This window comes from Oculina patagonica, chromosome 8, assembly GCF_052425735.1.
Source record: "Oculina patagonica isolate OP01 chromosome 8, crgOcupat, whole genome shotgun sequence".
Taxonomy (NCBI): domain Eukaryota; kingdom Metazoa; phylum Cnidaria; class Anthozoa; order Scleractinia; family Oculinidae; genus Oculina; species Oculina patagonica.
Genome location: NC_135765.1, coordinates 5,257,556 through 5,273,681, shown reverse-complemented (window position 1 = coordinate 5,273,681; position 16,126 = coordinate 5,257,556). Strand labels below are relative to the sequence as shown.

At 40.3% G+C, this 16,126-nt stretch overlaps 1 protein-coding gene and 1 non-coding gene across 2 annotated transcripts; one reads left to right on the top strand and one right to left on the bottom strand.

Annotated features, from left to right (window-relative positions):
• Nucleotides 1-431: 431 nt before the first annotated feature.
• LOC144663403 (tyrosine-protein kinase RYK-like) lies at nucleotides 432-14,933 on the bottom strand. Its single transcript, XM_078524332.1, has 12 exons — nucleotides 14,672-14,933; nucleotides 14,436-14,572; nucleotides 13,909-14,011; nucleotides 10,948-11,076; nucleotides 9,900-9,950; nucleotides 8,106-8,262; nucleotides 7,411-7,505; nucleotides 6,086-6,424; nucleotides 3,651-3,934; nucleotides 2,828-2,937; nucleotides 1,988-2,147; nucleotides 432-1,300 (listed from the first exon to the last, which is right to left on the bottom strand). Exons 1-12 carry the CDS (start codon nucleotides 14,781-14,783, stop codon nucleotides 1,052-1,054), a joined length of 1,926 nt encoding a protein of 641 aa, XP_078380458.1. The 5' UTR covers nucleotides 14,784-14,933; the 3' UTR covers nucleotides 432-1,051.
• Nucleotides 5,550-5,621, top strand: Trnal-gag (transfer RNA leucine (anticodon GAG)). Its single transcript has one exon. It is a non-coding gene; the product is annotated as a tRNA-Leu (tRNA).
• Nucleotides 14,934-16,126: the final 1,193 nt, after the last annotated feature.

Below are 16,126 nucleotides of genomic sequence, written 5' to 3'. Positions count from 1 at the left end.
TTAATAGGACGGCGTGGCACCCGTGTATATAGTAATTTTAATTATTTAAAAATATTATTTTTAAATTTGTTGGAGTGCCAAACAAAAAAACCCTCCCAAATTTCCTTAAAGGGTGAATATCCAAGGGGATTTGGTGTATCGGCAGTATTGCCTACTACAGGCACTCCAACACATTTAAAAACAATATTTAATTACTATATACACGGGTGCCACGCGGCCCAATTAATATCTATACCCTTTCCCATGCTTGATCGGTGTGGCCCGCCAACACAGTATGACGGCGATTTTTATGTTCAACCCTAAACGGGACCTTGGTAGCTAAAAAAGTTGCCGTTCTGTCCTGAACACGAAAAGTGAGACCAAAATCCGTAGTTCACACCCCCTTAGCGAGACCAAGAGCATCACCGTCCCTTTCATATGGGAGACCCCCGGACCAAAGCACGCCAAACACTCTGAATCGAAAGAGCTTCAACATTTAACAAAGAACACTCATCGAGCATAGCTCTGTACTGACGTTACCTATTAATTTAATTATTTCAACCTAAATTTTTATGCAATATATTAGCTACTCTCTGCTTTATGGCTGCGTTTCAATTTCCTCTTTCTCTCTGTTATAGTCTGGTTCGTCTCGGTCCCGCGATGCTAGTAGCAAAAGGAATATCGCTTCCATACAGCAAACCACTGTACCAGTCATGCGAGGGCACGAAGACCTGATTAAGGCTCTTCTCGTGAGCCAGTCACAAAGACAGGACATTTCTTTCCTCGACTAGCGATGGGCGCATCGTAACATTACAGCGAGACGTTCTTCGTTCTTTGCTTTCGAGGCCCATGTACACTAGATTAACGTCATTCGAGCATAATGCTTCCCGAGTATGGTACCAAACATCCAATATGGAGTAAATACTCTCTCGGAGGTAAATCCTTCACAGATTTGATGCTGCGAACTCGTAAAATAAACGTGACCCCGGCCTGAAGCTTGCCTTTGAAGCCAAGAACATCGGAACTCGCTGTCAAGATGTCTTCTTTCCTTCCAAACGATTTTCACATTCTTTCAAATGAAATTGCTCAGAGCATTAAGAAAGTCCGTCAAACACACAATCATCTGCCCAAAACCTGGACGCTCGTCTTCCGAAAGAGCCCAGCAACAGGCGATCACAGTGAAGAGTTCGTCAGGGCAGTTGACGGGCTGAGAAATTCTGTGTCCTTGCTTGAGGAAGTTCAGCATCTCGAAAGCGTCGATGTTTCCGTAAGGTTGTTGTCCCAGAGTCATTAACTCCCACAGAGTGACACCATAGGCCCACTACACAAGCGGACAGGGTAAAGAAGGGAAGAAAAAAGAAACATTAATTACTAGCTTCAAAGGTACTGATACTTCGTATAAGCCCACATAAAAACCTTCAACAGAAAACAGCTAACAGACTACACACAATATATTCTCACCACCTCAGACACTGCTTTCCCCTTCCCTCCCCCCCTCCCCGCACCCTCCCTTCCCCGAGAAGAGAAATATAAGAACTCAGATCCCTTAGTTCGACGAGTGAGAAACGAAAAATATAGCCATGCGAAAACCGGGGCGATGCGCGGCCAGTTTCATTGTTTCCTCTCGTTTTGTAATTTCACTCTTCGCTCATTCCCGCGAACCGCGTCAATTTGCGGGGAAAAATGTAGACAAATGTATGGGGAATTAAAAACGTAACTGAACGCTTTCTAACCCAGCTATAACCTTCAAACTCGGCGTATAAGAATTTTTGCCTAGCTGTATCTTCACTTCACAATTCATAAGTTGTCCAGAATTCAATTTTTGTAAAAGATATTTGTCGTTGGATTCCCATACAAACACTGTAATTTCTAACCGGGTTGCCTACCCGTCAAGATGGCGTCGAAAACCGCGCCTTATCTAAGTCACGCAATCATTTAGGTAGTAAACCCCCAAAAACCTTAATATTTCAGTCTCAAACTAAAGATATCAGTTCTGTCGTGCACTCACAATGTCGCTCGCCACTGTGTATCGGCCATGCTCCAAGCTTTCCACCGCCATCCACTTGACAGGTCTGTTCTCATTGTCTCCAAGGCAACAGTAATCTTGTGGAAATAAATCTCTTGATAACGCGCAGTCAGTCACTTTCACATTCAGGTCGTCATCAATGCTACAAGATGAGTAAACATCCATTTCATACGTGATTTTAATCAGCGACCCGCACACAGAAACCAGCGTTTATCATTTTCCTTATAACAAAAATATTTCTATTTATCGGCTAAGCCCAGGAGGGACCTTCCCGGAACATTATTTGGTGAGGACTTCTGAATTTTCCTTAGAATATTTTCTAGTTATAAGTTATTCTGTCACTTTGCTAGCATAAAATTCTGTGTCAGGGTTTTTAGTTTATTTTAGGCATGGGAAATGACCATCAAATTCGTTGAAATATAAAAATAACCTCTTTAAACAGTGAAGGAACGTTTTAATAACACACCAAATACAAAAGAAGGTACGGATGGCCAAAAGTGAAGAAGATTTAAACGGATTTCCATATAGGTTTTTTAAATACTGTTGGGCTGAACGGTTTTCAAAGTTAATGTCTTTTGCTTGTAACTTTACTTTTGACGCCCGGGAGACACATTTGGTTGCAATGAAGCTATGCATGGTTCTGTCATTTAGATCCACGGAAGTAATTCTTTGCAAACATTAAGTCAGTATAGCGAGTATTTGGCAAAACTTAATAAAGTAAACTTAACTCAGTCGTGACACAGTCCCTTAAACAAAAGCCTGACTCATGTTAAGCACATAAAAAGTTGACAAAAGCTACAACTAACTTCTCGGTCTACTTACACACAATTCCTGGCAGCTACATCTTTGTGTATAATTCTTCTTCGTGCTAAGTATTGAAGTCCTTTAGCAATTTGGATACCAACATGAACAAGATCTGCTGTTGTCAGCGACTAAACAAAAGAAGTAATAGTAATTGGACTCAGTTGAGAATTAATTGCATCAATGACAAAGTTTGAGTTAAGTGAGCTCGAAAATGTCAGTGATAGAAATTTTTAACATAGGGAAACAGCAGAAAGAACACATTTACAAGAAGAATTGATTGGAGTATGCGTCCAAATTCAGCGATTTAAAAAGTCACTTACAACAAAACAGTCGCAATTTGGACCCACAAAGTGATCGTACTCCAATTACGTAACAAAAACAAATAGACGCGTAGAGATATTGAAACAATTAAACCAAATAGGTACAAACCAAACCCATTTTGAGATGCATGCACACCATACCACATTACGTAAAATGATTTTCGATTACTAAGTCATACACCAACATCACTAGATGATCGCGACTAGATGATCGGGTTTAAAGGTCTGCTAGTGACGTCACAAAATCTACTCAGTACTGGGCCTTTGAACGCGGACAGAGGCAGCTGATGTGGCTTGGGGCAGAGTGACTTGAGTTCAAGCCCTATTTCCCATGAATGGAAGTGAACTTTGAATTGCGCAGCATGTACCTAACGCGCTTATGCGATCAACTTAGCATACTCTTGTAACCAAACTTGCCTGTGTGGCCACGCTTTTGCTTTTTTACTTGGGACAAATGGCACAGTCGCGACGTAAGCCGCGAAGAGATTGGGGAGAGGCGCTTCATCTGCCTTCTGTCTTACCTTGGAGCCACCTTCAGGAGATCTGGATTTTTTAATAAACATTTTTAGATTCCCTCTGTTCATGAATGGAAACATAATTAACGGTTGCTTCTCGTCCTCCAGGCAAACCGCCATTACAGGCAGAAGATTTCTGTGAGTTAAGTCCTTCAACATGGAGCTTTCTATCAGCAACAAATTGACTTGGTCAGACGACGCCATTCCTGAGACAGTTTTCACTAAAACTCCCTGCTGTTGCTTTTCTCCAGGTCCAGTTAAAACGCCATTGTAAATACGAGCGAACGTTCCTGTGACGACAGAAAAAATGCTGAGTTGGCATTTACGCTGGGAGATAGTTATTTTGTAGCCTGCGAACAGGCTCCCGAGTGGGGTTTCTGCGAGCGAAGCGAGTGGAAGAGCGGGGCCTGAGGGGGAGTATGGGGGCGCCACGCTCTTCCGCTCGCTTCGCTCGTGTAACCCCACTCGCTTCGCTCGCGGCAACCCCACTCGGGAGCCTGTTCGTAGGCTATGAAAGTGAAGAGTTTCGGTAGTAATTGAATTATCGTTTATAGTTGTTGTGGTTCAAATTTATTTTTGGTTCAAAATTTTTCAAATCAGTTTGATTTCTATTTTCATTTGTCTCAAATTAATTTTCATAATAAGTAAAACAACTAGCCCCCCGCGCCGTCGTTTTTAGGGGCGATAAAATAACTGAAACGTACAATTTCTGTACACTGAATACGTTACCAGAAAGATGTAAAATTTACAAAAGGACAACGATAAACTTCGAAATCAGTGAAACGTTAAGTCTTGTGCGACCTGAATCCCCCTCCCCCCACCCCCCCACCCCAAAAATAGAGACAACCTCACTTTGAACTAAAGAAAAACATCTCATGAGGAATGTATGGATGTTTTTACGATCCATAACCATTGAAAAATCGCCCCATATTGCATCTTACGCCTGATTTGTTTTAGCAAGCAATTAATGACAGAAACTTATACGGCAGGTATGCTCAGGAAGAATAAACACCACGGTTATACTCCATGTTGCATATATCAAGTGGTAGTTTGAAAAAATTAAAAACTTGTTCCCAGATTTCCTCGATATTTTTAATGGCGCGAGCGAAACCTTCGAGAAGATCTTCACTTCGTTGACGGTAAGTTGCCAGAGTTTTATTAAAAAAAAATAAAACCGCGTTTACCCCCCATTTACCGCCGGGGAGGGGCGAGCGCTAATTTCCAACCCTGGAATTTGTTGTTTCTTATTATTAAATTTAATCCCCAAGAGGGCCAAATTATTTTAGAGTGGCACAGATTTTAATATCTTTACAACAATATCCGTTGATCTACTTTTATAAATGATAAAGCCAGCAAAAAAAGAGCTTCTCTCTGACTTCTGTAAAGCCACAATTTCTTTCATAAGCCAGCTGAAGAGCCTGATGTAAGCTTAATTTGATACCACAATTGGTAACTGACACTCAGTGTTGTTAACTTGAAATCAGCTCATGTTTACAACAGAAAACAGTTTCCTAGATCTGCATTTATAACAGCAGTTAAGCTTTTTGTTGTAAGCTTTTACAGAGGCGCCCAAAAGTGGACCACTTTTAATTTTTCATTCTTTCGTGAGTTTTCAATCAAGCCGTGGATGCTCGCGTTGACTTCTGTTGGTCGGATGTGAATAAATAAGTGGTCACACTTTTGGGGGTGTACTTGGGAAGCTCACTCAAAGCTCATTTCTCCTAACTTATTGCCACAATATCCTTATGTTGGTATTGGAATACATGATACTGTGATTTATTTTCGGTGTCACATCTGCTTCACTGACATCGTGAGAAGCAATCTAACGATCAAAGAATTCCCATCGGGGCCTGGGGGCAAATGTCGGTATCGATGTTTTTTGCATTTCGACCCTCCGCTGTGGTTGCCTCGGTAGCTCAGTGGTTAGAGCACCTTCCTGAGATCGGGGTGTCGTGGGTTCGAATCCCGCTCGGGGCATCTGATTTTTTTCCGACATTTGTTCTGTTTAATATATGTAGGCATATCAGAGTTTACCTCTCTGTGATGAACTATGTTCGAAATATGCCGTATTACGTACAATCTTACTTTTATTTTGAAAGATTCTTACATGTACTTATCATTGGCTTTCCTGGGGGTCGACCTCGGGGGACACCCCCGGGGATTTGTTTTCGAGGCCCAAACAAAAACCTTCTAAATCCCTGGGGTATGGGCATATTTCACACACCATTTTCCCCTACCCCGGGGGCTAAGACAGAGAAAAAAAAACCTTTATTTACAATAAAAACCGACAAGTTTGTCTATTTTTTTTTTGTTCTCTTGGCACTCAGTTTAGCGGACCTTTAAAACTGCACCATTCTCCGCATGTTCCTGGGGGTTGACCAGGGGTGTCCCCGGGGTTGATCCCCGGGAAAGCCAACGATAAGTGCTAAGTATCACCTCACCTTCTTCTAACAATTCCCCCAAGGTGATTCTATCCATTTCCACTTCCAAGTCTTTCAACTCTGCTTTCATGTCCCTGTTGCCATATTTGCCCTTCTGTGTTGATTGTAGTCCCCCAGCGCTATAATATCCATCACTAGGGGTAATACTTATTGTACTGTCCCTGACAGGGAATCCCCCTGGTATTCTTGGTCTCACATGTGGTACATCCCCATTCAGAATTGTCATTACAGGCATGTTTCTGGTTAGATTAGTTGGTGCCTGGATTTCAGCTTTAACAGGAATGTGGTTTGTGTTGTTTGCAACTGGTGTGAAACCGTTTTGAGTCAAGTGATTTCCATCTGTAAGGAAGGGAGAAGAAAATGGAACAAAAATTCTTAGTCAAAAACGGTAAAGAATGGTTCTACAAAGGATTTTATTAGTTTTAAAATTTTAAGTCAGTTGTCTTAAGTGTGGGACCACGGCAAAACAAATCTGAGACCTGGATGGGAGTCGAACCCATGACCTTTCACATGGGGAATGGGGGGGGGAAAAATGGGGGGGGGGAGAGGAAAAAGAGAAAAAAAGAAAGAGAAAAAAAAAAAAAAAAAAAACCAGGGAAAAAACCGGAAATTGGGGGAGGGAGGCCCACCAGTTGGATCCGCTCTACACCACTGAACTACAGGGGAAGTTGAAGTGTTTTAGGGGAGCAGTGATGGTCAGTGTTAAGAGCGCTTGCCTTCCACCGATGTGACAGGCCTGGGTTTGAATCCTGGACCCAGCATCAAATTGTGGCTTAAGTTAATTTGTTGTTGGTTCTCGTCCTTGCTCTGAGGATTTTTCTCCTGGTTCTCCGGTTTTCCTCCCTTTACAAAAACCAACACTCCACAACTTCCAATTCGATCTTCACGCACATACATTTGCTAACAAGTGCTCTTGCTTAAAATTGGGTGGGTAAACAAATTACATTTACATTTTTGTTTTTTCATTTACTAGGTTCATACCGGTTATAACATGCCTTCTGCACAGTGCCAGGATCAGCAAAGTTGAAAGCATTCCGATCAGTAGTGAAAGTAAGATGGTTTGAATTTGTAACACAGTGATAACTTATATGATGGCCATTTGCAGGTTATGAATGGAAATTATTAACCGTAAACATTAAAAGCTATAATCACAATTTTAAAATTGTTTCAGCACAGATTGTTTCAGCGGGGGGAAAAAAAACATAATGTACAATGCATTTTAATACCTTGAGGACTATACATGCACTTATTATTGATCAGATCAAGTCTGTAATGCGATTATGCTGTTGTGATATATGCTATAAATTCATTAGTAGTACATGTACCTGGATTGATTGCGACTTGTTTTGGTTGTTCCGCTGTGGCAGTAATGAGAGGTGTTTTGGACACAGATTGCTGCCCTCCAGGGGCCTCGGACTCACTGTATGCATAAAAGATCAACATAAACTCATAAATGCCAGTCAAACATTTCAGAAGCATGTTGGTAAGAAAAAAAAGAACTTTAATAGAAACTCCCCCTTGGGGCTTTGCAGTAACTATTTACATTTAAAATATTTTAAAGTGACATAATTTCAAATTAAAAAGCACTAAATCTAAAAATTAATTATTATAAAGTAACATATCTAGCATGAATAAAAAAGCATGCTATCGAGGGCTGAACGTTACATTTAGGTAAGTAAATATACCTTCATCATTTTCTTAAACGTTTTGAAGGAAGAACGTTGAAAATTGTCAGGCAGGCAAAAGTCACTTCATGCTGGCTAACCTTGTGACTTTAAAGGTAACAATGCAAGAACAAGGGCAGAATGATAGCCTAAGAAGAACGAACGATGGCAGTGGCAGATCCAGACCTTCAGATAAGGGGGGGGGGGATCATCCAGACCTAGAATAAGGGGAGGGGAGAGGGTGCTCTCAAAAATAATTTTCCTCACCCCTTTGGGCCTCTATTTGTTCTAAAAGTAAGGTGGGGGGGGGGGGGGGGAGAAGCTCCCCCTAGATCCACAACTGGATGGATACCAACCTTGTGCCATCTTTATTAGGATTTGGCATGGAATGGACATGAATCGCAGCCACCGCAAGGGCAATGATTAAGATAATGCTGCATGCAACACCAACAGCAATGTAGAACACTTTGGTTTTATCCATTGGGGAGATGGGTGCACTTGCTTCGGTGCCAGCTGACAAAGAAAAAATACATTTTATTAAAAAATTGAGGTACAAGAAGTTACCGGTACTGCATGGTGGGAAATAATTATAATAATTGCGGTTTTCAGTGAAATGCGAACTCTGAAATTCAATCCTCAATCAACGGTTTACACTTAGCTTTTTGCTGCCATCAATCATCTTAGCAGACCTCTCGGGAAACAGAAGTTCACTTCAACTGGGTCAAAAGGTCACGTCTGTCAAATGTGATTGGTAGATTTCGATCCATTTTGTTTGATTTCATTTTTCATCGTCCGTTAGCTGTCGCCATAATTATAATTGACGGCAGCGAAAAACGCAATCGTTAGCCGGTTGGATTTTGAATTTCAGAGTTCGCATTTCACTGAAAACTGCAAATATTTAATAAAAGTTCCTCAATGCAATTTAAATCAGATGAAATCAACCCAAACCAAAACTTCTTTATTGAGGGTGACACTAAAAGGGAACCTCTGCCCTTGAGGCAAGTTGACGTTGAGTTATTCGCAATAATACTATGACTGCAAATTTTACAGGACGTACAGGGGAGAAAAAGCATTTTATTACAACCTTTTCAACTGAAACGATTATGGCTTTTAAATTTCCCACGCGGCGTGGCATTTAGTTTTTTCAATTTATAGTATATCAGGACTATGAGAAAAACTCCATCGGTTAAGAGGAAACAGGGATATATATATCTTGTTTGAGATGATCAATTACAATATATACATGTATGCTGTGTTCTGTAGCAGAAGAGTGCTCAATGATTTTGCTTGTGAAAGAAAAACAATGGAGATCTATGAATTTTTTGGCAAACTTGGCTGTCAGAATTAGCCTGCAGGCTAAACCAGTTTTCTAGTAATGTTGTTTATCTCAGGATGTAAAACATGATACCTACATCAGTATCCTATTAAGGCAAGCAAGTCAGAAATTTAAATCCTTTAAATTCCAGCTGTGACATTATCTATACATCCATTAGCTATCACAGAGAATTGTCAGTCCAAGAAACTAAATATTATTTTTTAGTACCTCCACAAACTTCATAACTTTCATTCTTTGTGTTTGAAGAATGACAACTTTCTTACAAATAGTTATTTCCTACAGCAATGTCTCATAGTTTCTGTAGATCTTCAGATTGAAAATAATCCCAAGCAGCTTAATATATATTAGCTAATTGCCAACTGGGTAAATATATTTCTGTAGATATCCAGACTGAAAATAATCTCAAATAGCTATATAGCTTATTGCCAACTGAGTAAATATCTTAAATAAAAGCCATTCTGGCCTCTCAGTTATTAAAAAGAGGATTAGGGCTTATCCAAGATTAGTATAATCCCAGGAATGAATAAATATTAAAAATAAATCAATTAAAATAGAATCCCCACTTCTCGATGGAAACTTCAGGGGAAATACTAAAAGTTACTTCAAGAAATCGGAGGTTCAAGAAATCAGAGGTAAAATTTCTGGTAAAATTTCTTTCAAGGGAAATGAAAATTGGTTTCGGAAACCTGGAGTTTCGAGAAACAGAGGGTTTGAGATGAGAACTCAGGATTCTACCTGACTGTATCCCTGACCAGCAAAGCTGGGATAATTAATAAACATCAAGTTTCCGACCAAATACCTAGTAAATAATTACCTCTCTGTGGTGAAATTGTTGGTTTGGTTTTATCAGTATTTACTTGAGCAACTAGTGGGAAAAAATGCAATTGTTAGTTAAACTTTTCAGCTCAAACTTTTCAGCTAGGCATGAGCGAGAAATGGTCTGTAAGTATGAGCCCCATAAAATTAAAGTTTTCAACCCATAGTAGGTGACTGAGACCTACACCTAAGGCACGTGTCTGAGTTGATGTATGGAGGGGGTGGATCATACTAAGTCGACAAAGATTTGAGAATAGGTAAGGTCTAGGTTGGGTCAAAGGGTCCCATCTTGCCAGAGCTTATCCCAGTTTCCTTAGCGTTAAGTGACTAGGAGTATGCTTATCCCTGGATGGGATGCAAGTCCATAACATGATTACCTCCAACATTAAATTCACTGGTAGCCATTTATACACCTGGGTGGAGAGAGGCACTGTAAGGGTTAAGTGCCTTGCCTAAGAATGTCACACAATAACCCCAGTCAGGGCTCGAACCTGGACTGCTTGGTCCAGCGTCCAACACACTAACCATAAGGCCATGTCTTATACCTGCCAACGTTTTCTGGGTCAAAGGCGTGAGATTTTTATCCTGGGAGTGCCAGGATTTCCGAAAAGATACGACAATGTCCGAAAGCCTCCCGAAGACGTACGAGGTATTTCAAAGACGGACCGAACATATCCCGATCCTAGTGCGTGGACGTGTTTTGCTAAACACGACCCCATTCAAAATGCTTTTCTCATCAAAACTCTTAGATTTTGGAGAAAGTATCGGCACTTACTCATTTTACAAGGAGTTTTTGTTTCTCACATTGGTTTGAGTTTACATTTTTTTGGAATGTGTGTCCGTTTTGGTTGTAAAAATGCACATTTTTCGACCAGGCGTGAGAAATTGGTTCCTAAGCGTGAGTTGGCGTGAGATCGAAGTTTTCAACTTGCAGGCGTGAGACTCATGCCCAAGGCGTGAGAGTTGGCAGATGTAATGTCTCTCCAGAAAAAGAACTTTAGAGAGAATCATTCTTTATATTTGTTTATGCAAAATGTTAAAACTACCTTTTCTACATGATTTTATCCTTCGAAGATTTAACACTAACTGTCTTTCTTCTGAAGTAATGTTAATCTGGATCATCATTACTGCTGTGCCATCTTTGGTTCCTCTACACGTCATGTTTACACAGAATTCTGTAATGAAAGAGAGAAAATATGCAGGTATCTAGTCAGGACTTTCAATACGACACAGAATCCAATGGAGCTCTGACAGGTATTCTGTCATGAATCACTAGCTAAAATTTAAGCCGCTCCCTGTAAAGAGAGATACTTCCAGCTTGTTATATTGCTTTCTGACAGGTGCTGCACACTGAAGGGCAGCCACTTACTTAAAATCTTATTGAAAGCCTTGCAAGTACTGTAAAGATACAAATGCAATATTAAAATTTATATTTTCAATGCATAGGTGGTAGAGCAGGGGGTGGGGGGGGGGGTGAGGTGGCAGGAGTGGTGTTGCCCCCCAAACAAAATTTGGGGGGTGAGCCCCCCCCCCACATTTTGGGGCCGAAAATATTGCAAGCACAGCTTAAAATTGGTTTGTCAAGGTATTCTATCTCGTGAGTGAGTTCAAACATCTCCAAAAACTTCCTTGGAAGTCTTGGAAGTCTTTGGAAAACTTTGTTTATCTTCCGAAAGTTCAAAAAATGATCGGAAGCATTTGTATGGTCTTCGACCAACAATCAGAGAATCTTTGGAAATCTTCGGCCTAGAAACTGCTCAGAAAACAAAAAGTTGGTAGAACTGAAAAAGATTGCTCCAAATATGAAAACCTGCCGAGTATTTTTGGGACCGTCTTAGCCCCCCCTACGTTCCAAAACGCTCCGCCGCCTCAGCAATGGTCCAAAAAAATCCACTAAAAAGCTCATGATACCACGGGTCAGCCCAAGTGGCTGTCTTGGATGGAGAGGGAGGAGGCAGGGGTCTTAACAGCAGAATATGTGCTAACAAAATTCTAAACCATCGCTGGTTTATAGTTTTCCATTATTTTTTAAGAAGGGTGGAACACCCAGACAATTTTGTTTGCATCCTTTTACTCTGTACCTAATAGCTTGCTTAAATGCATGTGAATTTATACAAAGGATTTTATCCCAGTTTCTCGAACCCCTAATTTCTCATACGTCCTAATAACTGAAACCAAATAAAGTGGTTTGTCTTGAATTTGCTCCACTCACTTGAACACTGCAATCCCCCCCCTTTAATTTCTCAGACTCCCCATTTCTTGAACCAATTTTTTCGTTTTCGAAGTTCGATAAATCAGGATTCTAATATACTTCACTTGTCTATGATGCTTATTCCAAATGCAAATTCACATTAGGGGTCCCTTTAAAATATATTATCTCTTGGAATATGTAGACAGGAGAGTTTGCTAAGTTATCAGACACTGAATACAATTTTCATTTTGTAATAACTTTCTCTTTTATTCACATGTCACCTGAGTCCACATCTCAGCATAAGGAACACTGCAAGGGCTGACCAAGAAGGGGTAATACATGATTTAATTTATAGATCTAGATCAATAATTTTGCAGTTTCTACAGTTTACTAAACAGGATGATATTTGATAGTTAGTATCAACTTTGTAAAACCAGTTTGTTCAGTTTGTAACATGTTTGACTGGTTCTCAGTAGAATAAAATTGATGTAAATAGAGTCAGACAGAAAGTTCATAGTCTTTCTTGGTTGACAAGCTTCAATAAACAGTGCCTTCAGGTCATTACTTTATATTCCACCTTCGATAATTACATCCGGTTATTGAGAATTTGTACTAATTTAGGACTTGTTTATATCATCAAAATTTTAAATTAGTATTATCAACTTTGAAAGTTATGAGAGTTAATTGAACTATAAAGTTTCAAAGATTCAGAGAAGGGAAAAGTACTGTGAAGTACTGAATACTGGACTGAGGCATACAATATCTGGGCAGATCAAGGGAAAAATTAATTTTAATACTTCTCGTAAGTTCCATCTAACAACTTCTCTGCCTGTGCACCAGAAAATTATAGAGAAATTGGGGGGGGGGGGAGTTATTAGTTCGGGAATCAGAGCTATGGTTATCAGATAAAATCATCACACCATTTTAGGCAGGATTTTATCCATGTCAAGCAAGTCAAAACATGGCACATTAATATAAATCAATTCTGGGGAAGGTAACAGATATATATTGAACACAATCTTAAAATAGCCCAGGAAGGATATTTCAGAAGCTATGTAAAATTTCAGCCGACTTTAATTGTTTTCAGTGTTTTTATTTGGTCTTCGAGGTGTCAAATGCAATCATTTTGGACGCAGCAAATATCTTTTGTATCACGTAAGTAAACAGTTCTTGATAAGGGCACAAATGTTGCTCGGTTTCAACTTACAAGTATCTAGATAGGACGAGAAATTTCACTGCACTATTAAATTTATCTCCTTTTGTACTAAAACATCAGGAATACACACGCACATGCACAGGAAATATAGAAAATTGAAAATGTGCGTGGTGCATTGCAAGTATCCGATCAATGGCATGAGATAAGCTAAGCTAAAATGTGTTTTATATTGTAGGTTTTGAAACGATGTCAGATAGCGCGGTATTTCGCGAATGTTCTTGCAAATGGGATGTTGGGAGCTCTTGAAGCCTTAGCAGAAGATACAATAAATTCATAAGAGTCTTTCAAGATATTGATCAAAAGTTCTCTTGTGCTTGTGCGATGTCGCATTTGGGGTGTAAATTACATTATCCGTGCGCCGCCGAGCAAGTAATTTCCTTTTCCGCACACCTTTATAATTATCGGTCAAAACAAGGAAACAGTATACGTTTAAGAGCATTGGATGAATTCTTTTCGATAAAAACCTCACGTATTTTCTGGATTTCTGTATTTACCCGGTATGACAATTTCGAAGCCTCAAGTAAGCCTGAATGTATTAGTGTCGCCGGATGACTCGTGAGCTATGCGTTTGGAACGTTTGATCAGAAAATCGATACTAACCTTTCTTCGTTTCTGGAACGGGACCAAAGTTTTCAATGTTCACCTTTGGTTTGACCAGAAGATCGGGAGTAAACGATCTCAGCTCTAAAGTGTAGTAGTATCCCTACGAGAGAAAGGTCATCAAAAATTGCAAACAAAGAAAACAATTTCGCTGAGGGTAATAACAGGGCTATTGTAAACACAGCAATAAAACGCATCCAGCACACAGCGAAACTTACTATTAAAGTGTACAGTTTTGAGTATAATTCGCCAAAATAACTTATTTTATACACTTTGCGAATGAAATCCGTATTTTATACATACATTATGGACAACATTGGTTCAGAATTCAAGCAGAGAGAAAACCGACGGACAAAATTGATGAAATCCGATGAAATAAACAAATTTGCACGATTGCGTCTCGCGCAAAGGAGTGTGCCGCAAATCGACAAGAATTATTACAACATAGCGCTGAAATAAGGTTATCGAATACCACACACATAAATTCACTTATTTAGAATTCTGCTCAAATGCCGTAAGTTTCTTACCATTGGCTTCGAGGGTATCCGTTTAGAGTACCAAATAAATCTCAAACAATTTACTCGCGAGGGCACCGTCATGTTGAAATTCACCGCATTGGGTTTGACTTCTCCGTCTCGTATGTAGTAAATGTCACCTTCGATGCCTGCCAAGAAAAATCACAACAGCAAGGTTAATAAAATCTGTATCGTTCGAAGAGTTACTTGAACGATCGATCGATCGTTCGATCACCGAGGCAACCCACCGAGAATTTTCTTGGATTCAGTGCGATTTATGTACAAGTTGAGCGAGCAGGACGCCCTCAGTGCGACGTCCAGAAAGGGCAATAGAAATAAAAGTACAGCCAGATTATTCATCGTGCCTTCGCATCGATTTTAAGTTCTTGAAACGGACACAGACAGCCGGTCAAAAGTTTATCTCATGCCTGCAGCGATCGATATACTTGAGAGAGGCTTTGTTAGGATGTTTGTGTGGAACTTGAAGGACTCGAGAATAATAGCTTTTGTTGAAGAGCCAATCAGATTTATTGATGCAAGTAACTTCCGATATTTTGGGGTACAATATTCGGGTAATATAAAGGGTAGCTGCCACAATAATTTTTTTTTCTCTACACACGGCTGAGAATTACCAATGTTCCGAGTATACAATAAACCATAAAAAAGCAGACTGCAAAACAGTCGGCCCGCGTGGCTTCGAACGAAAGCGGCTTCAGTGACTGTCAAAACCGAGAGCGGGGTGGGGGAGGGGGTACGGGACACCCATGTTAGCGACGGGGATGCTCCTTGTCCAGCGTAGAGGTGTAAATTTTCCGACGAGTACCCCCTTCCCTTTCATATAAAAAAATTTCAAATGCCAACAACTTTGCAAGATACCCCGCCTACCCCCTCCCCCCCACCACCCCCGAAAAAATTGCCTTTTCGTCCGAACCTGGGTAGATTGAAGCCAGGAGCCCATCTCCCGTTGAAGCTTGCTCATATGCATCGAGCTTGTATTGGGGTACCTATAGCCTCCCACGCAGTCGTTTTTAAGGGCGATCGTGTTTCACTCCTAAAAACGACTGCGTGGGAGGCTAATATATCGGGTAGGGAGGTGCGGCCCGGCCCCCTTGTCCCTCTGATTTTTTTAGACACGAACCTCTGATTTTCCTACCCTATTTATGACAGAATCCAATTTTTGATACCCTGTACCTCACTGGCTTTGTTGTTATAGTGAATTAAGCCAATGCAGAAATCAACGTGAGTCAGCACAGTACGGAAGAATTTGTGAAAATTCGGTTTGTGGCTAAGTTTAGTCCCAGGGGGGTACTCGAAGTATATTATATATCTTTTTGGGTCTTATCTCCGAGCGAACTTTTCCTTTCGGGTTTTCGTTGCGATCAGTGGATCGTAAAAATATTCATTCCAACTTTTTTTCAGCGACGTGTGTTCCAGAAAAACTGTTAATATGGCTTAATACAGTTTTGAGGGGGTAAGTGAGCCCAAATTTTAACTCTCTTTAAAAATATTCAGGAATGTTCTTTCTTTCTCTTATTACTGTTTTTTAAAGCATATAGCCATCATATGCGACATTTGACCAAAAAAAATGCTAATGAACAATCAATAAAGTGCGAAAATGAATGGCCGAGTGCTTAAGAGGGGACTGGGCACTAGTTGTTTTAACAGCGTTTTTCGCAAAATCTACCCGTACGACCCCACCTGAA

Coding starts and splice junctions, on each gene's coding strand:
- LOC144663403 (XM_078524332.1), bottom strand. CDS start 14,783: ATGAATAATCTGGCTGTACTTTTATTTCTATTGCCCTTTCTGGACGTC. Junction 8,263..9,899: donor AACAATTTCACCACAGAGAG/GTAATTATTTAC, acceptor TTTCTTTGTCAG/CTGGCACCGAAGCAAGTGCA. Junction 2,938..3,650: donor CTCCTGAAGGTGGCTCCAAG/GTAAGACAGAAG, acceptor TCTTTTGTTTAG/TCGCTGACAACAGCAGATCT.